Source organism: Armigeres subalbatus, chromosome 1 (genome assembly GCF_024139115.2).
Source record: "Armigeres subalbatus isolate Guangzhou_Male chromosome 1, GZ_Asu_2, whole genome shotgun sequence".
Taxonomy (NCBI): domain Eukaryota; kingdom Metazoa; phylum Arthropoda; class Insecta; order Diptera; family Culicidae; genus Armigeres; species Armigeres subalbatus.
The window spans coordinates 295,347,533-295,374,352 of record NC_085139.1 but is presented as its reverse complement, the minus strand read 5'-3'; the positions used below and the strand labels follow the sequence as shown (position 1 = coordinate 295,374,352).

The 26,820-nt window shown below is 42.5% G+C and overlaps 1 protein-coding gene and 1 long non-coding RNA gene across 2 annotated transcripts; both read right to left on the bottom strand.

Annotated features, from left to right (window-relative positions):
* Positions 1-20,260: 20,260 nt before the first annotated feature.
* Positions 20,261-21,025, bottom strand: LOC134215957 (uncharacterized). Its single transcript, XM_062695021.1, has 2 exons — positions 20,604-21,025; positions 20,261-20,539 (listed from the first exon to the last, which is right to left on the bottom strand). The coding sequence occupies exons 1-2, from the start codon at positions 20,835-20,837 to the stop codon at positions 20,300-20,302; spliced, it is 474 nt and encodes a 157-aa protein (XP_062551005.1). The 5' UTR covers positions 20,838-21,025; the 3' UTR covers positions 20,261-20,299.
* Positions 21,026-23,480: 2,455 nt separating this feature from the next.
* Positions 23,481-24,399, bottom strand: LOC134215949 (uncharacterized). The gene is made up of 2 exons (XR_009980387.1): positions 24,260-24,399; positions 23,481-24,146 (listed from the first exon to the last, which is right to left on the bottom strand). It is a non-coding gene; the product is annotated as an uncharacterized LOC134215949 (long non-coding RNA).
* Positions 24,400-26,820: the final 2,421 nt, after the last annotated feature.

Here is a 26,820-nt window from a genome sequence, read left to right as displayed (position 1 = left end):
TTCATTGGACAGAACAAGCAATGCTCCTTTCACATGTTTGTAATGGTCTGGAATAGCGCTGAGTAGGGCATGGACCTTCTCTTCCTGAGTTATTCCAGAACGCATTCTCTCCAATTCTCTGATTATCAGATCGTATTCGTCGAAGGTTTCCCTCAACGAGTTATGTTTGCGGTATTTGATGGAGAATAACCTCTCTCTCATGCTGACCATGGCAGCGGTTCCCGCCTTCTCGTATGTTTTTACCAAAACATCCATGGCGTCTTTCGCGTATTCCAGTCCGATGAGTTTGTTGAGGATGTCGTTGTTCACGAGCATGACGATCTCGTCCAGAGCCTCAACGTCTTCTTCTTTTCGTTTGTTCAAACGCTCCATCCTCTCCTTCTTCCTCTCTTCCGATTCGCCGGGAACTGGGGCATAGTATTCTTCTTCAATCGGTGTCCTGACCAGCGTATGAGCTAATTTAAGTTTAGCCAACCTGTGCTCAATACGCCACTTCCAGGCTGGAAAATTGGCCTCCGTGCCATCAAAAACATTGGCGCGGTCCCCGCTGAGCAGGACGCCGGTGATCGGCATGGCGCGCTCGAGAGTTCCCCTCTCGTAGCCACCGCTCCTGCGTCCACTGCTGCTCGCCGAAGTCATTCCTTCTGGTTGCTCTCCAGAAGCGTCTACCAGGCCAGAATCGTCCACCAGTCCAGAATCGTCCACCAGTCCAGAATCGTCCACCGGTTCAGAATCGTCCACCGGTTCAAAGTCTTCCACCAGTCCAAGATCGTCCACCAGTCCAGAATCGTCCACCAGTCCAGAGTCTTCCACCAGTCCAGAATCGTCCACCAGTCCAGAAGGAAGTCTGTGTCCAACGGTATAGTACGACCGTTACTGCCAGTTAACCACTGGGCCCATAACCATTTGTTGAGAATCTTTCTTCCAAATAATACTCGGATTGTTCTCAGGTTTGAAGATAATTTATTGAGCTTTCAATACGTCAAGTGGTTTATATCAAACATGGTTATTTATCGATACAATCATTCTAGTTTCATATTCTGTATAAGCTTGTCTATGTAATCTACAGTGTCTATATTGTATACAACTAATTCTAACTTCTAAGTTCCATGCAACTCGTAAAGCTTCTTGTTTGCCACAAGAAGCTCTTCGTACATTATTGCATACAATGTCTGATTGGATACAAGTTCTTCCTTCCATAGTCGACATTGGATTGACAGTCGACATTTCGTTTGTCAGTAGTGAGATGTCAGAATGACATCTTGTTTATCAGTATTAGAATGAATGGCAAATTGTTATTGTTTATGTTTCATAGTGCAATCAATCGGATCGAAACATTTTTCTCAACAAGAAGCACTCTCGGTGGCCAGAGAGCAGCATGTCCCGACGACTCGGCAGGTAAGCAACTCCCAAAACATTGATACACTCACCAAAGATTTGATTCGATTGCGGAATGTCACTCGCTGGCAGTTTCAGCGTACTGGACTGCTTGAGCTTAAGGCACGCTTCAATCGAATCACAAAAATTATCCATGCCAGAATGGTGGACCTCAAAAATAACGATTTCTCGAATAAGATCCGCACTCTCCCAGATTATGCTAAGCCGTTATGAAAAATGACCAAAATACAAAAATCCAAGCCCCGGCCCATTCCACCTTTGATCCCACTAGACAATAATGGCTCTAAGGATCGCTCTCAGCTGGCGAATTGATGGCCTATATCAAATCATCGAATAACATGAAGACCCAAGGCTTCGACAGCATCCTGAATCTCGAGCTCAAACACATGAGTGCTCCGTGCTTTGAGCACCTCTCGCTGATCTTTAATCAGTGTCTCCGGCTCAGCTACTTCCCATCGTCCTGGAAGTCAGCGAAAGTCATTGCTCTCATTAAATTCTTCACTTCTCACTATTCATTTCTCACTTCTCATTTTTCACTTCTCATTAGTTACTTTTCTTTTCTCACTACTCATAACTCACTTCACACTTTTCACTTCTCATTTTTCACTTCTCGCGTTTCATTTTCACTACTCACTACACTACTAATTCTTCACTATTCACCACACTACCTGTTCGCGATGGCGAATATGACGCAACCCAACCTTGCTTTGCTCTGCAATTCAACCCTATATAGCAATCAAGTTCTCTATTGTTTCCCTTTTCTTTCCCATCCCATCCTAAAGCAACATGCACTAACACACCAACGCCGAGTAAGCAGCGGGTGTACAGTCACCTTTGTTCACCAACTTGTTTTTTGCTTGCGTCATAAAAGTACAGTAACAGTACCGATATAGCGAGGCCGCTGATTGGCGGGCCAATCACAATTGCCGAATACATTTTTTTTTCACCTGCGGCAACTATCCAGTTTTCCGCGAGCGGTAATGGCCGCCAGCTTGCCTGCGGGTTCGTCTCTGATTTGAAAGAAAGTGTGAAACAGAATTTCTTGTCATTAGTAATCGTAATCTGCACAGTGAAATAAAGTTTAAAACGAAACCATAATTTCGTCTGGATCATCATTTCAAGCTGAACCCTGAGGATTGCGGCAGCCGTTGCACGTCTGGTCGCTGAAAGGATTTTGCCGCAATTTGGTTCTGTAGCTTCCCGTTCCCGCTTTGTCTGCAGCAACCGGTTTCCTCCGAGGGATTTGGCCGCTGCTCAGTAAACCCTCTGCTGATGTGATTTTCGCGAATATACCGCTGGAACTAACGAATGCCACAATTTCTCACTGCTTTCCCCCTTGAAAGAATTTTCGGTTATAGTTCTTATCAGAATTGACCACTAGGAAGCAGACTATCGAAGAGCTAGTTAGTTCTGTTTGAGTTTTTATAGCAGAAGGGTCTCTGAATCCGTCTCTGAGTGAAAAGTTTGCGTTGGCGTGTGTAGCCAACACTACACATTTCTCACTTCTCACTAAAAATTTTACACTTCTGATTATTCTCACTGCTCACTTCTCACTACTTATTGCTCACTGCTCTCTTCTCATTTTTCATTTCTCGTTTCTCATTGCTTCACACTTCTCACATTTCACTACCTACTTGACTAGGGTCTTCCATTATAAATTTCCATCAGAGATTACGCATTTCACGTGCGAAACAAATTCAACTAGGGGAAACGTTCCGATCTTATTGGGATTCGTTATCGGAACTCGAAAAGAAAAAAAAAAGAAAAAAAACTAGCAAACTTCTTGAACTAGAGTTTTATTTTAAACGAACGCACTTAACTACGTATAGAGTCTCGTTTCGACCGTCTTCCAGTGCGGTTGGTTTTTGCGCTCTACTTTTGTGCGGTGATTCACTTAAAAGTAGAACAATAGAACCTGTGCAGTGCCCGCGGTCGAAACAAATGTGTAGTGTATAAAACAGTGCTGCTAATCCTGAAGACGCGTGCAGGTTTGTGCATGCAAGGGCTGATCGATTGTTATCAAGGGCAATGCCCTTGCTAATATTGCGATCAAGCCTATGTAAATGCTCAAACTTGTTCAGCGTCAGAATTATTGAGGAGAGGTAAGGTTTTGATAAACTGTGAATTTATTTAAACACACAAGCACCCACACAAAAGCACACACACATTCACAACACATATAAACACACATACACACATACAGATATACAGAGCTGCGAAATGGTGAGTTGACATCTGGGAAGGAGCGACCTACACAGCTCTGGTCCTCACAAGTTCCAATCTCTCGCTTCCACGGGTCTTCCGATGACAATTGACCGCCAGCTAAGGGTTTTGTACTTAGCTCAGGGCCGGATTTATGGGGGGGCCGGGGGGGCCGTGGCCCCGGGCCCCCACAAATCTTATGTACCAAAACCAACCTTTTTTGTACATTTTGGGGCCCCCACAAGCTGTCGGCCCCGGGGCCCCCTTCCGGCTAAATCCGGTCAGCTGGTAGTGTGTAGGATCGCGTCCGTCCGTCGCTGCGGGTAAACAAGACTGAGCTGTCACCATCTCAGCAACAATCATCATCATGAACAGTGTTGCCGAACACATAACAAATGCAAGATCTACACATTTAAGGACTACTGACATATTGTGCATTTCATCATAAGTTGTACGGTAATGCACGTCTAATATACTACAATCCCCCTTTTGATAAAAAAATGGCAAACATGTTTGGGTTATACATATTGAATTACTTAACGTTTTCACACCCACTCAAGATATGATAGCAAGTTATGCCAGACGAACTTTAGCCTAAATTAAAGTAAATGGTCATTGTATTTACTGTTGCCATCTGGTAAATGTCTCTAGAATAGATTCACCATCATTTGGTTGACTTGTTACCATCTGATACATTATTACAGTCCAAATCGATTTGAATAAACTACTATGCACGCGTTCTAACCATCGCTGCAATCCCACAAAGAATTCAAGATTAATACCAGTGTCTTAATAATGGATTCCATCTTCAACTTCACTTCACTTCAAATCTGTCAATCTTCACAAGAACTGTCTTAGTCACGACTCATTATTACCAACACTTCTGCCACGAATGACTGGCACTATATATATACACCTTTTGCAGTATAATCCTATTCCTGCATGTCCTTCCTCCCTCTTCTTTCTAAATAGGCGACCATGGCCGGTGATTTTCCACAATTAGCATCTATTAATTTTGAAAATTACCCCATCATCTGAATGTCTCATGAGACGTTAGGATGCTGATTCCTGCACTATTCCTGTAGATGAAACATTCGAATGGATCTTTCAAATCGTTTTCTGACATAAGGCAACTTTCGTTGCATAAGCCTACAAGTCATCATAGTTTAATCAATAATGTTCACCGCTCACCACAATCCAATCAATAATAATGGTCATATTATTGATAATCCATAGATATTGTTAACTTTTCCGATAAGTATTCTAGCATACCTGGCATGTCTCAATGTACTTCTACAAAAACCGTAAATAACATTCAAAACATAACAGTATATACGTCTTTTTTTAATAATATTGTCTAGGTTATGAACCCAAAAGCGCTATCCAACGCAGATCACTTTTCGACCAAACAGTATCCAATGTAGGCGAATTGGATATAAAGAAAAGGACTTTTGATGAAGCAAACGTTTCAAGCAACGTCTTCAACATTTAAACTCGTACTCACATCTCAAGTTATTGATGACCTCATAATTATGCACAAAGTTTGTCCAGATAAACATCGTACAACGTGAGAATATGTTTGCCTCAGGGAGAACTCAAGAACAAGTATACACACCTCTCCTTCACAACTTCATAGTAATCCTACTGGAATAGTGCGTTTCGTATACCTATCACATAATAAATCGTCAAGGGTATGGATTCAATAGCAGTCCCCCTATCATATCAAGCCTAAACCCCCCTTTAAACCTTCGGTCATATGAAGTAGCTTTGCCGTTCAAAAGTCGTACGCCACCGATGTAATCTCGTTTTTTCTTAGCTCCTCTCATGTCGATAGATTTATACACGCACAGACATAAAGAGCAAGTGTTTATAGAATACTGGCCAAGATTTGAAATCCCCTGCTAACGTGAACTGCCCGGCATTCAATCTCAATATCAACAAACACTTGTGTAGGTATATACTACACAAACTAAGAAACTCCAGAACTCAGTGGCAATTAGTGAATTTTAGCGCAACAGTAAAATGTGACAAACAAACCATAAGCACACTAGCACCAGCGGGCATACCTCCAACATACTACAAATTAACCCTCACACCACACACCGGTTTGAACTACTCTGATTTTTTATGCATCGACTCTCTCATTATATACAGTTCCACGTATTTCAAAAGGAACTTTACTATATTATGACAAATGCCCTCGGATAAAGAATTCGACCATTCTTCGACAGGGTTCAAGCAATTGCAGACAGAAACTGTCTTCTTCAAAGCCACCAACAAAAATCCAACACTCATGTGAAACTACCAAATTCAAAGACCATACTAAATCACAAATAGTCAGGTCTAGCCTCTTCGTTGCTACATCACAACCCATCTTATAACACATTTCTTTTTTTCCTCCAATGGCTCAATATTCCAACTTGAACTTAGTATTCTCTCTGCACTTCCTTAATTGAAAGCTTTTCTATTGCCATTTCTATTGCCTTTTCTATAAGCCATTGCATTTGCATGAGTATTTATCTTGTGTGGAAATCACAATGGGTATACTATTCCCAGGGATCAAGAATGTTTCCCACCAGAAAGCATCCTAAACCAAACCGAGAATTAAACTTAAACGCCTTCGCTCGCACAAATCAGCATGCCTTATCACACCTACCAACGTCATGTATCATCGGTCTCGTTGCAATGCACAACTGAAGCCACTTCCATCGAAGTATTTCCACAATTTCCAAGCATGAAGATTTAAAAACCAAATAATAATATTCACTTCCTTCCATACTACATACACTCATCGTGAAGCCTACACGAAGGGGTATTACTTTACCTGAAGAGCGTGTTTTACAAAGTGTCGACACTGGCAGAATTGGAACAATATTCATCTTCCATACCCATACGAAATTGCGTTCCAAACGATCAGGAGACCTGTCCAATGCGGCACATGTCAGTACTCTTCCTACTCCTACAGAACTCTACCTTTACCCACCAATGAATCTATCATTCTGGAATCCTTTACAACGGAACGCCCACTCGCGAATTGCAGTTGCGCATCATATTGCACAGACAATGAAGAAACACAATATCTCTCTTTCCACTTTAATGACTTAACATCTCGAACCGGGACATCGCTGTCTCCAGCACTTTTCAGTTATTTACATGATTACATGATGATAGTCGAGAGTTTGATAATTTCCAACCTCACAAATCTCAAGATAGGGTCGTAAATGAACCCAGCCGCCTTTAACACATCCAACGTTGTAGCCATACATCTTTTTTTTTTTTTATCTATTGCATTTATTTGACAGGCTCAGGCGTGTATAACACTTAACGGAGCCGAGACTCTTTATGATATTTACAAACTATATCATTATTATTAACAGTTAGTAAGGGGAAAGGGACATTGACCAAGATACTCGTGGCGACTCAAGGTTAGATTGCGTAATTTCAGGATGGACAGGGTTGGGATTTTGGTTTGGGGTATTACAGCTGCTCATCCGGGTATTTGACGTCAAAAACGTTGTATCGTAGCGTCGTGTTCGAGTTGTGGTTTGTCAGTGAGCATCTTCCGGATGGCCAGAGCTTCATGGTACATGGAACAATAAGACAGAGACAAGAAAAAAAAAACTTGGAAAGAAAAAAAAGAAATATTAGACTTTGATGTCAGACGAGCAAAGAAATGCATAGATAGCCTGCATATATACCACATCGCGATCCCCCAAAACACTTCTTACTTCCCTGTAGGGTTGTTTACCTCGGGCCACAAGGGTATCCAATAGTTGCTCTCTGGAGGCGTCGTTTTCCGAGCAATACCAAACTACGTGATCGATGTCATCGTAACCGGCTCCACACCTACATAGGTTGCTATCGACCAAGTTTATTCTATAGAGATGTGCGTTTAGTGAATAGTGATTGGACATAAGCCTCGACATCGTGCGAATGAAGCCTCGGCTCAAGTCCTCACCTCTGAACCACGCTCGCGCAGAAACTTTAGGAACTATGGAAAATAGCCACCGTCCAAGTTCATTGTGTGACCAAATCGTTTGCCAATTTTGAAGAGTACTCTGACGAACTAATGGGAAAAACTCGTTGTTCGAGATTTGTCTGTCATAAACTTCACCTTCCTGTGCGCCCACCTTTGCTAGCAAGTCCGCCTTCTCATTGCCATAGATTAGGCAATGGGATGGGACCCATACAAAGGTAATCTTGAATGATCTTTCGACCAAATCACGCATCTGCTCTCTTATGTTTGTAAGAAAGTAAGATGCGTGCTTAACAGGTTTCATCGACCGGAGTGCCTCGATAGAACTAAGACTATCCGAGAAGATGAAATAATGGTCTACGGGCTGATCGGAAATTATCCCCAAAGCGAAGTTAATTGCTGCCAGCTCAGCAACATAAACCGAACACGGTTCCTGAAGTTTTCGGAAGGTGGTTGAATTTACATTGAAGACACCGAAGCCAGTGGATCCGTTGATGCGAGAACCATCAGTGAAATATCTGTTGTTGCAATTGACATGTTCATATTTTTCGGAAAAAAAGGGGAATGGAAAGATTTCGAAGATGATCTGGTATTCCTTGAATAGCGTGTTTCATGGACAGATCGTATTCAATGGAGGAACTGTCGTTGATGAAGTTAACTCGTGGTGGATTATAACATGGAAGACAAAGATCTGTCGATATGTAGTTGAGGTAGACCCTCAGGAATCTTGACTGACGAATCAGTTCAAGCATATTATCGAAATTTTCTAAGACAAGTGTGTTACTTGTTCCACATTTGATCAGTATTCTAAGTGAGAGCTCCCAGTAGCGGTGCTTTAAAGGAGTGACTCCAGCAAGCACCTCCAGGCTCATGTTATGCGTTGAATGCATACAGCCAAGAGCAATACGCAAACAACGATATTGAATTCGTTCCAATTTGATCAGGTGGCAATCAGCTGCTGAGAGGAAGCAGAAAGAGCCATACTCTAAAACAGAGAGAATAGTCGTTCTATATAGTTTGATGAGATCTTCCGGGTGAGCGCCCCACCACGTTCCGGAGATAGAACGTAGAAAATGAATCCTTTTTCGGCATTTCTCTATCAAATAATCAATATGGGTTTTCCAGGTACACTTAGAATCAAACCAGACCCCAAGGTATTTTGAAGATAAAGATTGGTTGATGTCATCATTCAACAGCTTGAGTTTTAGTTGAACAGGATACCGCTTCTTAGTAAACACAACCAATTGAGTTTTTTGCGGAGAGAACTCGATCCCTAAATGTCTGGCCCAAACAGTCAGATTATTTAGGGAACTTTGCAATGGTCCTTGCAGGACTTCTGCACATGAACCTCTTAAAGAGATCACGGCATCATCTGCAAGTTGTCTGAGAGTGCATTGTCCTTCCAAACAATTGTCAATATCTTTAACATAGAAATTATAAAGCAAGGAACTTAAACATGATGTAGCCTAGCCGCAGCTCACGGTAGGGAATTTTCCACTGGGATAAGTATGTTGAGACAGGGTCGTTTATGTTGCCAGTCGGTTACACACACAATCATCCACGTTCATTCGAAAGGGAACAAAAAGAGAAAATAGCCAGAAATTACGTAACGCTGGAAAAGGCAAACCAAAGTTCCCAAACACTGAGTGCTCACAAGCCACACTTGTGGACCCTTCAGAACTGTCCACCCAGGACGAGGCCTGGAACTCCTTTATGAGCACGGAAAACGAAAACAAGGCAGAACTAGGGGTAAATTATTCAACCCCAGGGATCACTATATAAAAACTGGGCCACACACTATACTCATTTAACAAATTTTTATTACCCTAATTCGATAGGCCTAAATAGTGACGTCACTCTATCTGTTTGTGTGGTACTTGCGGTTTAGTTTTAGATGGATCGTTCGATGCTCGTTGGCTGGCAGATGTGGTACGGGAACTGGTGGGGTGCGGGATGCGATGGTGGATTACGAGGGCTGTTGTGCGGTTTCTGCGGTGACCGAATTCACGCCGGAACATGAACCGGTCTGAGATGCTCGGCTTCGATGATGGCGAGCAATGGCGGTTTCAAAACGGGTTCTATTTAGCTGGACCGAATTTACGCCGTAACATAAACCGGTCGGCTGGATGAACCTCAGTGGAACGTTGGGCTGGATGAGGTTTCTGTCCGTTCTTGGGGATTCCTGATTGGAATTCGGTAACGGATTCCAATCCTTCAGCCCTTTTGACGACACTCCGAGGGTTCTGTGGAAGATGGGCTTGCCAGATGACGATCCGGACAAGCACTCGCAAAAGCACAAAAGGCCCGTTGGACGGACCTGCCAAAGCAGATTAGCACATTATCACTTATAAGTTTGCCCATCCCGCCAGTACCACACTAGATCCATTACCTTAATTCATCTAACTTAATTCTAATTACCTTTTGTGGCTGCTTATTGGTGAACTTTACAATGCTGTTCACGCTTATTGTTGTATATTGTATTCTAATATAATGGAAACAATAGAACAATTAAAACAATATAACAAACACTCTTGTTTTTCAACTAACCGTACTACAACGAACTGTGATAATAGTTTTAACGTTTTACTACTATCGTAATTTTAAGTTTTCAACCTACAATGACACCAAATGATTAAACAATTTACACCAAATATTTTTTAACAATTAACACTAACTTTAACTTTAAGGATCACGTCGCGCACTTCTAATTCCTTTGATGGACACGGACAGAAAGGACGACATCGGTTTAGGCCAAGCATATAAATTCTAAAATTTGGGAAACGGACACGAACAAAAACGGATTTTTCGGATAACGTCCTCTCTGGGTTACCTTTTTTATCAGCTTTGCGCACTTTCTTGCATACAAGTTAAAGTTCAAACCGCTACAAACAAACAATACGACAATTGGGTGACAGGCATAACAGCATAAACGTTTGAGTTCTTTTGACAAGGACAGGGTCGAACTACTAAACAAGAAAAAACTCACCAAGGATAAACAGGAAAACGAGGAATATTTGTTTGTGGTGGAGCTACAAACTGCATTTTGTGACCAACGGTTACAATGATCCTTGGGGAAGGCCCATGTAGCTATTTCTGGAAGTTGTCAGAGTGCCGAGTGTAAAGTTCATTTGTTTTTCTGTCAACAAATTGTACAAGAAATTATTCAAAATAACGGGTAATCCACTACTGTGCAGATTGTCTGACAGTACTTCAATGGAAACTGAATCAAAAGCGCCCTTAATATCCAAGAATACTGAAGCCAATTGCTCCTTGTGCAGAGGCCAGCTGTATATCTGAAGAGAGCAACGCTAGACAATCATTTGTTCCTTTACCTTTTCGAAAACCGAACTGAGTATTTGATAGTAATGCATTTTGCTCGACCCAATGATCAATTCTTGAAAGAATCATTTTCTCCAATAATTTCCTCATGCATGATAGCATGGCAATCGGTCGGTATGAATTGTGATTAGACGCTGGTTTCACAGGCTTTTGAATAGCTATTACTTTGACCTGTGTCTCCATTCTGGTGGCACAATGTTGTACTCCATGAAACAGTTGTACAGGTCAAGTAATCGTCTTTTTGTGATATCTGGGAGGTTTTTAAGAAGATTGAATTTGATGTTATCGCATCCCGGAGCAGAGTTATTTGATGAAAGAAGAGACATAGAAAGTTCCAGCATTGAGAATGGTCCACCCAAAGAACCGGGATCAGTGATTGATTCTCGAAATAGCGGTTCTGCTGGTACGGAATCTGGACAGACCTTTTTTGCGAAGTTGAATATCCATCGATTGGAGTATTCTTCACTCTCGTTGGTGGAAGTGCGGTTCCGCATGTTGCGGGCCGTTTTCCAAAGTGTTGTCATTGAGGTTTCTCGTGATAGTCCCTCGACAAAACGTCGCCAGTAGCTACGTTTTTTAGCCTTGAGAAGATTTTTCAGCTTTCTTTCAAGCCTCAAGTACTCTTCAAATAGCTCAGACCTTCCGTGTTTACGAAAAGCCTTGAAGGCATCAGATTTCTCAGAATACAACTTAGTACATTCATCATCCCATCCAGGAGTGGCTGGTCTTCTTATGACAGATGTACTTGGAACGCGTCGTTTCTGAGCTTCTAGTGCGCATTTATGAATCAATTCGGAGAGGAATCGATATTCATCCAGTGGTGGAAGAATATCAGTTGATTCAATACCAATTTGTACCGCCGATGAATTTTTGCCAGTCAATGTTTTTCGTGAGGTCGAAAGGAACATTAACTGGCACTGATCGCTGATAGCCGCTTTTGATTGTGGTGACTATCGGCATGTGGTCACTACCATGGGGATCTTGGATTACCTTCCACGTGCAATCTAATGATAGTGAATTAGAGCATAAAGACAGATCTATTCGACTTTCCTGACCTTGAGGTCCTATTCGAGTTACTTCGCCTGTGTTCAAAATATTCAAGTTGAAATCGTCGCACAAATCATAGAAAATAGGCGCTCTGTTATCGTCTCTGGTTTCGCCCCATGCAATACCATGTGCATTCATATCACCCAGTATTAAAACTGGGGATGATAAAGAGAGACTGCGCTCCAAAGATGCCGACGATTAAGTGAGGCATTTGGGGAATATACACTGAAGCTATGCAAAGGTCTTTATTCTTTATATTTACTTGGCAAGCGACGATTTCTAAACCATTAACAGTCGGAATGGGAATTCTGTAGAAAGTGTGACATTTTTGATTCCCAAAAGAACGCCACCATAATGATCATTCCGATCTTGGCGAATAATGTTAAAGTCGTGGAAGTTGATTTCATCTTCAGAAGAAAGCCATGTTTCACAGAGTGCAAATATATCGCAATCGGAGTTGCGAATTAAAAACTTAAACACGTCCAATTTATGTTTCAGACTATGACAGTTCCACTGCAGCACAGTGATTGTATCTTGTATGGCCGTATTATCCATTGAAAGATACAAGTCCTGCAAGAAGGGCCATGAAACAGTCAATTGCTTCAGATAACTTTCAACTGTTGGAATAAAGAGGTCAATGATTGGCCTCAATGAATTCGGAATATTGAATAAGTTCAAAATACGATCCACAAGGTCCTTAAAGGATATCAATCCTCGCTTGGACGAGATTCTTTTCTTGGAAGTGCGAGTAGCAGTTTTCTGCTCGGAGATATTCCTTGACTGATGTTTCTTTGTAACATCAGTTTTAGGCAATGGCGGGAATGTCTTACTGCAACATGGGTCGAAAGGAGCACTAAAGACAGGCTGCTTGGGAATTTTAAATAATCCCCCATTACCATCAGATTTCGGCAAGCTTCTAGGGATGATTTTTGTTTTCTTACGGTGCAATCCCGGGGAAGATGGTTTCTTCCTCTTTTCGGGTACGTGTACCTCCGCAGAATCATTCATATCGGCTACGTCAGAGTCCGATTCGTCAATGGAAATGACATCATAAAAATCACTAACTTGAACGGCAGCTGAAAGAGCAGCCGATGCGTTGGCAGTTGCGGATGTGTCTTGCGACTTCACCATTTCTGCATACGACTGCTTGGAGCGCTGTACCAACGAACGCTTCACTTTTTGGGTGCGCTTTCTGTACACTGGGCATTCTTGCAAACCATGGGGAGGGTCCAGACCACAATAAGCACATTTTGTAGCTTGTTGTTGGCATGACTCCTCCTCCCTTCTCAAAACATTTGCCACAACGGGGCTTGTTGTCGCAGAACTCGGCAGTGTGCCCCAACTGTTTGCAGTTGGTACAATTGAAAACTCTGGGTACAAAAAGACGCACCGGAAACAACATATTTTCGATATCTACATATTTTGGGAGTATCGAACCGGCGAACGTAACCCGAAGTGAACCTGACTTGGAATACACTTTTTTACCATCTATCATGGCAGCTGAATGCAACTCCTTGCAATCCAGAATATCCACAGTAGATTGCAGGGCATTCTTTAAACGACCTTTTCCTGCAAGTACATCCTTGCAAGTCAGGCTCGCTGCGTTTATCACGCCTTCAATTTCGACCTCCCGCGAGGGCACATAAACCAAATATTCTACACTATACAGTTGGTCTTTTGCGATAGCATTTGCATCCTGATATGTAGGTGCGGTTACACGTAGTTTGTTCCTATTAATCTGATGAAAATCAGTTTTCGGAAAACGACGCGTCAAGTCACGTTTGATTCCTAAAAAATCAATACTTTTCACTTTCTGCCGAAAGTAAACAACCCAAGGCCCAGGCGAAGAAGCCTGGTAGAATCGCGTGCGAACGACATTGTCTTTAGGAGGCGTTTCGCCTCCGTTTTCTTCGTCCATGTAATATAACCCAAAATCCCCAAAATAATTAAAAAAAAAAAAGAAAAAAAAGTAAGCAAATAATACTAATAATAATTAACTAATAATAACAATAACGACACAAACACAAAAAAAAACAAATTCAATAATAATATTTCAGGCAAACTTTTTTGCTTTTTGTCCCACTGTTATCCACCGATATCAACCGTGCCCAACTATAGGCAGAGCACAAAACGGCACCACTGAAGTGTGGTTGAATCGACTACAGCGGAACAATGGAATTTTTCACTTAGCCTGTTTACTGCCTACTCTCCCGAGTAGGTAGCTTTTGATGACGACGCTTGCTGCTGGTTGTCGTCACAGTAGCCTTTGGCTTCAGCAAATGGCACTAATTAACGGGACTGTAATGACTTTGTCTATACAGCCCGCCTCCCGATAGTCGGCTGGAAAGATCACCTTGCAGCTGCACTTCGCACTGGTAGGAATGACTATTGTGTGATATAAAAAACAGCCCTTTGATGCACAAGGGTAAAAAAAAACTCTACAACATTAAAGTAAGCCGCGTGATGAGACACGGATGTATTAAAACGTCCGGCTCGACCAGAAACTCGACAAGGAATCAGCCATACATCTTACTGCTAAGCCAAGCGAAGTTCCAAGGGTCGCAATAAAGACTATATTTAGTTATTTAGTGCATCTCGAATCATGCACCTCGAATCCACTTGTCTTACTCCGACGACAAAGATAGCATCGCTCTTAAGCAACTAGTCACGGCACAATACGCTCTACCAAACCACCAAACTGCGAACAATCAAATAAACTCTACTATGCACCAAACTGAAAATTGGTCTTTAGTAAGTGAAAACATCACTGTCAATTCATGAACATGTTTTCTCCAAACTTCCAAAATTTAGCTTCTTAGCATTCGATGCTCGGTAATACCTTAGAACAGAATTTTGTGAAATACACCGATAAACACCCATGAGTGCACCTCTGCACCCTCTGCAATCTCTTCTTTTTTAATCTCCAACTAATCCAACAATCCTGTCAAATGTAACCAAATGCCAAGAAGGCTTATGTTATGCAACAGGAGCATCTTTTCAATACAGATCTCTTCATTTTCATTGTAGCGCCAACAATGGACTTTACCATATGAATACTGGTCCTCCACTTATCATAATTCATTCATTATTTCTTTTCTCTCCGGGGTCGACACTCACTGTCATCAACATGTATTACTTTTCCAACCTCCAAGTGCTCAGAGGTAATCCATGTAATATTTGCATGTCATTCTCATCAAAATTCTATATTTTCCTGCTTCAGTAGATCTCATAGACTCCGGACTCCGCGCTCTCTGAGAAAAACAACAACTATCAAAATCAATGAAACTTTTTTCCGGAAAACCAGAAGACTTCCGCCCTTTCACATTTCAGGGAAACTCTCCGCACCACAATGACTACTGCAGAATTCACAGATTCCGCATGACAACTCATCGTCCGGGAAATCCTATAAACTTCTGCTTGCTCCACGAAAATGCCAAACATTTTCTATACCTTCAGAATCTACAGATTCTGCCTGATTTGCTTCATCTGGGAAATCCAAAATATTTCCGCTTCTCCACGAGAATGTCAAACATTCTCTCGAACTTTGCCCCTGGAGAATTCTTAAAATTCTCGCAACTAATACTGGAGGAATCCTTTAGATTCCCGCCAACTCCATGAGAATCATTTTGATTCTCGCAAAGTTCGACGCCACGGAGAATTCTCGTAAATTCTCGCATCTTTATTTCATCCAATCGGCAACGAAGTCATCGTTTTCGCTCCGCAAAACCCAAACAAGGAATGCTATCTACAGTGCTATCTCTACAGTTTTTCCCTCTACAGGGAAAAGTATCCACTGGTTTCAATATACCCGTGTTTTCGAAATATTTACCTTTTATGATCCCATCCTCGTCGCCAGTTGTAGGATCGCGTCCGTCCGTCGCTGCGGGTAAACAAGACTGAGCTGTCACCATCTCAGCAACAATCATCATCATGAACAGTGTTGCCGAACACATAACAAATGCAAGATCTACACATTTAAGGACTACTGACATATTGTGCATTTCATCATAAGTTGTACGGTAATGCACGTCTAATATACTACATAGAGCAGCCTGGGCACTGTTGTCCTTCTGACATCAGCTAGAGTGAGTGGGTGCGACCTGAGACGAGACCTGCAAAGACGCTGCTTCTTTTCTCTTGTTTTGACACTTGTTCTTCTTTTCATCACAGTTGACCATCGAGATTCAACTGTTTACTTGACTGTTTCACCTAAGCCACAGGTGGACCCTTCTGAGCACAATAAAAGTGTATCCAATTCACGAAATAGTTAATTCATTTTCATAAGGATTTTTACACCGGGAACAAAGCACAGGTTTATTACTGATTATTAACAAGCTAAACGGAAGGTTTGGAATACTCGTTAAAGTAAAAAAGTCATGGTAAAACAAAAATGATGTGAAATATTTTATTTGGGATACCAATACTTTCACTCAGAAAGCTGCTGGTTGCACCTGACAGTTCGTGACAGCAGTTGACTGGCAGCAGCTGAAGTTACATTTTTTCCTCTTTGCAGGTCTCGTCTCAGGGTGCGACCAAAGGGACCATCGTCCCTAACCCCTAATCCCAAGGCGTTAAGCGACCCGTGCCGAGGGAATGCATGGCCAGGGGGGTGAAATAATGAGCTAGGGCTTTAACGGAGCCTGTGGGGTACCTGGGCACCCTCCACAGTAATTGTCCCTTACCGCGTCATGCTGGGCTCTGGCGTGGTGGACCTCTTTTCCCGAGCAACTCGTGGGACCAAAATGGAAAACCAAGTCAATTCTTCAATTAGTGATAGTAGTGTAGGCGACAACCCCTTCGCAAGAGGTGGGTTGTTCAGGTCTCCGCCTAGGAGGCCAGAAGCAATAGTCGGCACTTCGGTGCGCAGCGCCAGCGTGGGTCACTTAACCATCTCCCAGACTACACCGGTAGAGGTTAAAAACGGCCCATGGCTTGTGGAGGCGATGAACCGCAAACGCGATGGGCTTTCGGCCTTCGAGGTGGCGACGGAACAGCTGGACGCCATCATCGACTTTGCGTCATCGAAGCATAATATCAGTAAGGACCTCAAGAGAAGCTTGCTGAAACTTCGAAAGTCGATGTTGGACGCCAAGCTGGAGAGGGCGGTCGGGACGGCCAAGTGTAAACCCGTGAAATCCGTGGAGTCGAGGTCTACCCAGACTGAGGCCCAAGGATTCGCGGACTCGGACAAGGTCGAATCGACCGAGGGCGTGCCAGCGAAGACGGTGGTGCCAAAGTCTACCCAGACTGAGGCTCAAGTATTCGCGGGCACGTCGGGGGTGACTGCTCCAACGGAGAAACAGGGGAGACAGTCTCCAGGGGATGAGCTCCCTAGGGCCGCTCCAAAACGCGGAGGTTTACTACCCCGAACAAGGGTAGTGGGGCTGGGAAGCTGAACCCCGGCCAGGTTCCTCCCAAACCGGGGGAGACGGAAGGACCTGGAATGGTTCGTCCACCCAGGAAAGACGGTGGTAAGGGGTTACGGCAGGCTGAGAGCTCTCAGCCGCCCCAGACCAAGAAAATAGAGGGGGATGACGCCTCCTGGACCCTGGTCAAGAACAAGAGGAAACCGAAGACGTTAAGGGCAGAAAAGAAGGCCCAGGCGAATGAGGGTAGCAAGAAGTCTAGGGTAGGCGCGAATCGCTCCAGGGGCGATGCCCTAGTCATCAAAACGGACTAGGCTAAGTACTCGGACGTCTTGAAGGCGATGAGGAGTGACGTCAAGCTCGGTGAACTCGTCGCCGACGTACGTCGAATAAGACGTACCCGGATGGGCGAGATGATCCTCAAGTTGAAGCGGGGCGTCTTGCAAAAGGGCGCCGCCTACAAGAAGTTGGCGGAGGAAGTCCTAGGCGAGACGGTCAAGGTGAGGGCACTCACGACGGAGGTGAATCTAAGGGTTAAAGACCTGGACGAGATCACCGAAGTCGAAGAGCTCGTCACGGCACTGCGGCGACAGTGTGAAGTGGAGACGCCCACCGCAGCCGTTCGGCTACGGAAAGGTCCGGCAGGGACGCAGGTAGCATTGGTTCGGCTATCTGCAGCGGACGCCTCAAAAGTAGTCAAGTTAGGTTCGTCAAGGTGGGATGGTCGGTGGGCCCTGACAGAAGCAATCTCTGCCGACGCTGCGGATTGGAGGGACATAAGGCACAATGCTGCACGAACCCTCCCAATTGTTTGATTTGTTCCAGCAAAGCTGTGAACAGCATGCACCCCATGGGGGGTTCGATGTGCCCGGCGTTTAAGCGTGCTGCAAAATCACAGTCCAACTCCTTTGTTACTTGTTGCGTCGATGGCTTGATTTGAAATAGTCGTGTCTGCCATAAAGCTGACTGCACTGCGTTTTACACAGTTGGCTTCGCTTTTACCATGCATATGGCGACCGTTACTATGCTATGGCGACCATTACTATGTTGCTTGGAATCTTTTTTCATTTGCCCACGCTTACCGCATTTATGGCATTTCCCAACGAATTTGCTCTGGCTACTTCCAGAAAATGCTGCCGGTTTTTCCTCTATACTATCCTCTTGACGATCGGACCGTTTAGATTCTTCCGCCAGAAGCCTTTGCTTTACCACATCTAAGGTTAAACCTTCTTCTCTCACATTTTCCAACGCCGTAACCAACGGGTCAAACGATTCCGGTAGAGTTAGAAAAAGTTGCGACACCAGATCACTTTCCGCTAGGGTTGCTCCTGCAGTTTTAAGCTTTCTCACTAGTCCATCAAACTCCACTAGATGGCTTTGCATATCAGTTCCTGCCTTCATCTTTAGCCGAGCTAACTGCTTCCGAATAAGCGTTTAGCTGACCACGGAATTTTTCGCATACGTTGCTTCAAGACTGCCTACATATCCTTTGCGGTTGTTTTCTCGCGTACCACTTCCAGGCACTCGTCCGATATGAAACGATATGAAAGCTGGAAAAGAAAAACGGTCTAATGAGCGATAACCATTTCTCCCCCACTACCAGTTCCCGAAAAACGCTTGATATCGCCTTGTTGAAACGAAGAGTACTCTTCTTCTTCTTCGTTGGCATTACATCCCCCACTGGGACATTGTCGCCTCGCAGCTTAGTGTTCATTAAGCACTTCCACAGTTATTAACCGCGAGGTTTTTAAGCCAAATTACCATTTCTACATTCGTCTATCATGAGGCTAGCACGATGATACTTTTATGCCCAGGGAAGTCGAGACAGTTTCCAAGCCGAAAATTATCTAGACCGGCACCGGGAATCGAACCCAGCCACCCTCAGCATGCTCTTGCTTTGAAGTCGCGTATCTTACCGCACGGCTAAGGAGGGCCCCAAAGTACGAAAAGTACGAACCCTGATAATGAGTGCTGACAACTCAAGATACTTAAGATCATGAGCAGAACGGAGGTAGGCACAACTTCTAGGGATCAACCACCACCAAAATTGCGTTAGCAATTTTATTGTAAAAATTCTACTTAAGTCTACGGAATTTCACAAACCCTTTAAATTTCCGGAAGTTGTGCTTCTAAATTTACAATAATTTTTCACGGAAATTTATTCTCTTGGATTTCCAAAGTATTTTTATTTCTAACTGTCATAGGGTAAAGTGACCAATAGTGGACCCCCAACTAATAGTGGACCCTCCAGCCCTTTTTGGATTATTACTGCACAATGTCAACATTTTGCTATGAAATTCTACCGGGAGAACCTACCTTACAGTCCTATGATTTGATTACATGCGTTGGAAATGCTATGGAAAGTTAAATTAGATGATTTTTAACAATTTTATAAAAAATAAACACGAGAGTGTCCATTATAGGAATATTTTGGGGGGTCCATAATAGGGAAGAAGAACGTCCCGAAACGAAACATGAAAATCAAATGAAGTGTCGACTATAGGGAAGCAATTTCCTATTATGGACCCCCAGGGGGTCTACTATAGGGCGAATTCAGTTAGACTTTAAAATGTTAATTTCAACGAATAACGTCTCGTATTTGGGTGTTTTATGTATGTATCGTGAAGAGGGGATGCAGAGCATGTTGTTAGATATCAAGCAGAGTTAATATTTTGAAAATTTCTAAGCCGTATGACAGGAAGAGCAAAATTCCGCTACTAGGGGGTCCACTATTGGGCATTTTACCCTATTCGTTTATTTTTATTTCACTGAAAGAGTAAATTTTCCTGTTTTTTTTTAATCGGAGCTCGCTTACTGACGATAGTCACAAATAACTAGTTAAGGACCAATTTCTTCACCTATGCTTACCCATACGCTTAAACATGGTTAAACTTTAAGGCCTAAGCGGAGGTGAAGAAATCGACCCTAAAGCATTTAGGTATTTAATTAAAGCATTATTTCAATATTTCCTCTACCCAACGACTGATTTGTACCACTTGGCTAAATTGACTTCAGCTCGAGGCAAGTCGAAATATGCTTTTTTGAGCGATCGCTTCCTAAACCTATCCGGAAATGTGTCGGTTACATCATTTCGTTGTGCAGCCCTTGCCCTGTCACAGTCCCGTAGATCAATGCAGCTAGCTTGGGCACAGAAAGCTGCAGCCTCTTTCCAGTCTGAAGAGTACATGTAATTCACCACGTTATCCAAGTCCTAAAAAGAACCGAATCAGATTGATTTTTCAAAACGCAGAAATCCAACGGAAACCCGAACGAACCTTATCCCTCACATCGGTCAATGATATCTGCGGAAACAGATTCACCTTAGGTCGTCGATTTGAATCAGAGCAGGGATGTCCCTTGTTAGCAATTGGTACGATTGAAGTACGATTTTCTATGGCGCTTCCAACGATATCCTTCGGTCGGTGAAACAAATCGAAGCGAAGTGGCGTCGGTACTTCTACCAACGTTTCCAAATCGATGGGTTTTTTGGTCTTCCGGAGAAACCTCATTTTCTATTCTGTTCGCTATTTTTTTTTATTGACTCACATACATTGAAGTTCATTCACGGTGACAGAGCATTGTCACGGACGGACGAACAAGTGATTTATGATTCCATAGCTTACTGTGTAGGTACGTATTGAAGCCCTTTGCAGCCATATGCTTGCTAGGATGTTTGGCTCGCTGTTAGATGAAATGATTTGTCGTTTTCTAATGGATAGAAGGCAATGTGCGATTGGGTAAATATTGATCCATCATTATGGGAATCGAAGCATCTGTTTTCGGGAAAAACACAATTAATTATTAGCAATTAAATGTCTACCTCAGATAAGTAAAGCCTTTTCTAGTGTTTTGAAGTTGGGTTTCTTAGCCTAGCGGTAAGATGCGCTGTTATAAAGCATAACCAAACCATGCTGAGAGTGGTTGGGTTCGATTTCCGGTGCCGGTCTAAGCAATTTTCGGTTTGGAAATTGCCTCGACTTCCCTAGGCATAAAAGTATCATTGTGTTACCCTCATGATTGAGAGACGGTTATTGACAAATTCCTTCGTACTTAACTTTAGTCGTGTGAATGTGCAATCAAAAACTTGGTTGCGTCTGAAAGATGTTGAAAATATCAATGCCTTGTTATAGGTCATGTGAAAGTAATGAAACAAGTTTTTTATACCAAAACATAACAAACCTGTATGCTTGAAAGATGCATTTATAACTCTCATACATCAAACTGTGTTACTTGGGGTCTGACCCCTCCCTCCCCTACAGCGTTACGTAATTTGTAAAAGGTCCCTTATTCTTCTTCTTTTTATTGGAATTACATCCCCCACTGGGACATTGCCGCCTCGCTGCTTAGTGTTCATTCAGCACTTCCACAGTTATTAACAGCGAGGTTTCTAAGCCAATTTACCATTTTTGCATTCGTATATCATGAGGCTAACACGATGATACTTTTATGCCCAGGGAAGCCGAGACAGTTACCAAAGCGCCTAGACCGACACCGAGAATCGAACCCAGCCACCTTCAGCATGGTCTTGCTTTATAGCCGCGCATCTTACCGCTAGGCTAAGGAGGGCCCGATGGTGGGTTATCACGGCGGAATAGAACGCCGCTGGAATGGTAGGGTATTTGTTCCTATATCAATAACAATAAGGCAATGCGCATATGAAATGCATTGATTTCTCACCCAAAAATCAAGAAACATGTGAATAATTATGCTCGGCTCATGTAATATTAATTGAAAACAATTTGGTAACTTCAAAAATGAAATTTTCATCACATTATAGAAGTATTTAGCTAAAAAACATCATCACCGCCATGCACCTATTTCAATGACATTCAAAAACAGTTAATCCTATGCCTGTACCTACCCGAGCAGCACAAGTCAGACAAAATAAGTTACAGCAACTTGTGTGTGACTAAATCTGGTCACATGCGAGTTCCAGTAACTTAAGTGGAATATGTGTGCTGCTAGGGTATATCAATAATACTGTTTCCAACATAAAATACGCATACTATTACATGTGTGTATACGTAACGATATGATTGCAGTGATGCCGAATTCTTCAATATTTTGTATTTGAGTTGAAATATAATTACAAAATTGCTGTTTTTGTTGCTGTTTTCCATCTTATCAGTTCAATTTTGTGTTTGTCATAATTTATCTTTTCGATATAATATGTTTTACAAACATAAGAGTTGGATTTCACAATGAAAGTTGATTCACGCATTTTTTAAATAAAAATGTTGGTCGGCAACCCTTGCAGATACTGCCAGTCATGTAAACAGTTTGGAATACGGACAAGGATAATTAAGACGTTGTTCGAAAGGAACCTATATCAAACTATAGGAAATTGCGTTGGTTTTTAAAAGATAATTATATTCATAGTGAAAATGTGATGTGCTTTATGTGCTGTGAAGTAAATTTTGAAGGGATAGAATTGTTTTAGCCCGAAATTGAGTGGAAAACAACGGCGTGAAAACAGATGAATCTGCTAGTAGCAATCCAGCAGTGCATCAAACCATCAGTTCAAAGGTAGGAAAATGCAAATAAAAGTGCTTTATAATTTTATCTTTTAATAATTTGATTCTTCTGAATTAAAACATTACTCAAAAAAAATCTTGTATAATATTCCAAACATTCAAGAATGTGTTCCATCTATTATTGTGTACATACGATGTGAGAAATTGTAAATAAATTGATTTTTTATTTGGTTCATCGACGGTTGGGATTAATATACGGGCTGTTATTAATATGGGAACAGATACCCTACTTGGAGCCGAATGATCCTTGATAAATTCCGGGAGTACAACTTGCAGACTCGCAATCAGTAGCAGCGTACGATTCAGTGAAGAGAAATGAGCTGTGGCAGATAATGTACGCGTAAACAAAGGTCTGTCAATCTGTTTCAAATAAATTGCTTGCTCCTTGTGGTACATGGAATAAATTTCGAGTGAAAATAGTCACGTAAATAACGACCCAAGTCAGGGACGTAGTACGGGTCGGACAGGAAAGCGACATCGGTCCTCGACTCCGAGACCGACTGCCACAGCAGCTGCTGGACAGATGCACAGTGGTTAAGATTCAACTGTATTGCTTGCGTGGCTTCTGTAATAACCAGCTTAGTTATTAATTTTCTACAATAATATAAAAGACAACTGTTTCAGTTCATAGTCAGAAAACAACTCCAGCTTTATTCAGTACATCATTAGATCCTATCTCATACAGTACACTCAGTCTACACTGAGAACCCTTCCAGAGGGTTCGGCTATGTTACCGAGCCACTACAACTCCTTCCCCCTTAGTAAAAATACTACATTACCTAATACATTCATAAGCAACTTAATATTTATTCATATTTGCTAGTTAGAAACTTCAGAAAGCAAATAATTATTTTTAATTCACAAAATCGAAATTCCATACTGACATTACACAGAACAATTTCATAACTCTAATTTTAACAAACATAAACTTTCTTTTTTTTTTGCAAACAAAGCCATGAATTCATTACTTCCTGTTCTTTCTGGTAAATACTATGCATATTTATTGTAACACTCGATGTTGGTCGAACATTGTTTTCTAGGGAAGATTTAAACCTGCAGATGCAGTAGCTCAACTCGTAGGTGCATCATTCTATATAGCAACATGCAACATTGTCTACCGAAACAATTATCCACAAATGAATCCGTAAAAGTCTGCTACGGAATCCACAAACACTCACTCTTCCTCTTCATCGTTTCTTGATTTCTTACATTCAGTTGAAAACTATGTCCTTTTGGAATGGAACGTCGAGCAGGCATGCGGCGATGCATTGCGAAATGGTCCGGCTGCTCAATGAGAAAAAAACAGAAGTTCACCGTTAAAATCACCAACGGTCAAAACCGGCTCACCAAACCGAAATAACGGCTCGAAAAACTGCACCACAAATTCATTCACAAACCTTTCAATAGCACAAATCAAAGGCCAAACAAAAACAACACATCCTCCGTTGAAAGCATAAATGGTTTCTTTCAATGCAAATGGATCATAAACTGGAGAAGGTTGTTAAAATCAACAACACAACCATCAGCTGCAGCAAAAACAAAATGCAGTCGAAATTCGCTTTGACGCAGCCGCGCTGTTGCCATCTAGCGGGGACGGACGTGTGCGTGAAATCACTGTTTTTCAACATGGTGAAGTATAGGAAGTATATTTTAAAATGCTTTTAAAATGTTATTAACAGTAATATGTTGAAAACTTTTAAATACGTAGGGTTAGAATTTTGAAAAACTACATGTTAGGCTCCTCATCTACACATGTTTTTTTAATCAAAGTAATTCAACTTTCGTGCTACCTATATGAAAGTAAATTAAATTTCTAACCCAAAAAAGTGAACAATTTTAGACTAAAATGTGTTTTAACGCTTTTAATAGGCATTTTAAAATTGACGTCCTATATCGCTTGCTGGGTGAAATAAAAAAGCATCAGCCGGCCCCCATTTTGTTTTCTCGCTTTCGTCAGGGCCAATGCATTCAAATTCGTCACCACACATTCGCCGCACGTAAATAAATATGTCTACAAACTATGGTTGTGGTGGTCTGCGTTGATTTTACCGTCTTACTGTCACAGTTGATCATAACACTGGTTGTAAATAATGCCGCTTTTTCTTCGTTTGTTAAGGATAAAAAGAAAATGGTGTTACGAAATAAATAATGCACATGAAGCTAAACCAATGGTGAAAAATAAAGCCTCTCATTTTGGTGCTTCCAACAAAAGTACGCTTCATTCACTTAAATAAAATAAAATGGTTTGCGCCAATTTCACAAAAGCAATTTCTCACGCCATGCTAAACCACAAAACAGTATACAAAAGTTCAACTTCACACTCACTAAAATCTATGAAATGGATATATTGCATTATCTCTTGCAAACGTTTTACAATGGTGATGAGAAAAAAAAATGTCCGAATCGCACGGTAACACTATTCACCAAAACAACTTACTACGAAAAAAAAATCACGCCAAAAGCAAAATTGCCGGCGGTCGTGAAAACAAAAAACAGTTGCACGCAGTGCACGCACGATAAAACGCTTATTTCATCCTCGTCGCCACTGTAATAACCAGCTTAGTTATTAATTTTCTACAATAATATAAAAGACAACTGTTTCAGTTCATAGTCAGAAAACAACTTCAGCTTTATTCAGTACATCATTAGATCCTATCTCATACAGTACACTCAGTCTACACTGAGAACCCTTCCAGAGGGTTCGGCTATGTTACCGAGCCACTACAGCTTCTTCTTGTTTTCCTCTCCGGTGGGACACGGATGTCCACCCATAACGTGATTACATGCTTGCTTTTTGCTGGCGCAGATGGACACTTTGGTAACTTATCGCATTCCTGCGACTTGTGCTTTTCCCAACCACGACGACGACGACGACCAATGACAACGCAGGTTGCTACGGTCTGGGCCTTAAAGTCGTAGGACTTATGTCCCGACTCTAAGCACCAATAGTACCAGTCCAGTTTGCTTATTGGGCTTACTGACCAGTCGATTTCAACATCCCTTGCTCCATTAAATAGGGTAGGCTAGCTGCGTGCCAAATAGACGACCTTTGTACCGCACTGCTCTCTGACGGCAGAGAAGACGTCGTCCGCGTTCGTGACCTCGTCCAGTTGCTTGCACTGGAAGGTCACTTCCGTCCCCAACGACCTCATCTCGGCGCCGTCACCCAAGATCTCTTATTGGACCAGTCGTCCCGCTAGCTCCACGTTTCAGCACCAAGGTCATCTCACCAGTCTTGGTGCGTCTGACGCTTCGCACGTCCTGTTCCAGCGCCGAAAGCTTTTCGGTCGCCTGTATCGACGTCGGCGTACTTGAGCAGGAGGTTTTGAGCAGCAAGGCCTCTACTCTGTCCTTATCTCTCTTTGCGGATCGAGATGCGCTCGACTTCCGCTTTGAGCTACTGACCAGCTGCCAGGGATTTTCGGTCCCTTGTGCCGATGGCAGGTATGGCCATCAGGGCGAAATCAATCGCCTCTTCTGCCATAGTCGATATTCCAAGGAAGGAGAAGGCATCAGACACCTTTGTCGGCCTTCTCGCTTCTCACGGGTGGCTGATAAAAGCGTCCTGTTCTTGTCTTACGACAAGCAGCCAGTCACCAGCAGGTTCTGTTTCAGTTGATTAGTGATGTTCTGCCTTTGGCTTGCGAACTCAATAATATTATCGAATTACTTGACGACCACCCACATCCCGGATAATGGTCTAAATATTGTACCCAAATCGGAAAGTCTAGATTATAGACACTGTAGGTTCTATAGACGAGCTGAGGCGAACACGAGGGTAGCCAAACGAACTCTCAACTAGCAATGAAACGTGTGACGTCAAATTCGCGTGGTACACTTCCCCCTTCTCACATCTCCCATGTTTATCTCAATTTTTCACATTTTACATCTCACTTCTCACTTTTCAGTTCTCACCTCTCACTTCTCACTTCTCGATTCTCACTTCTCACTTCTCAAC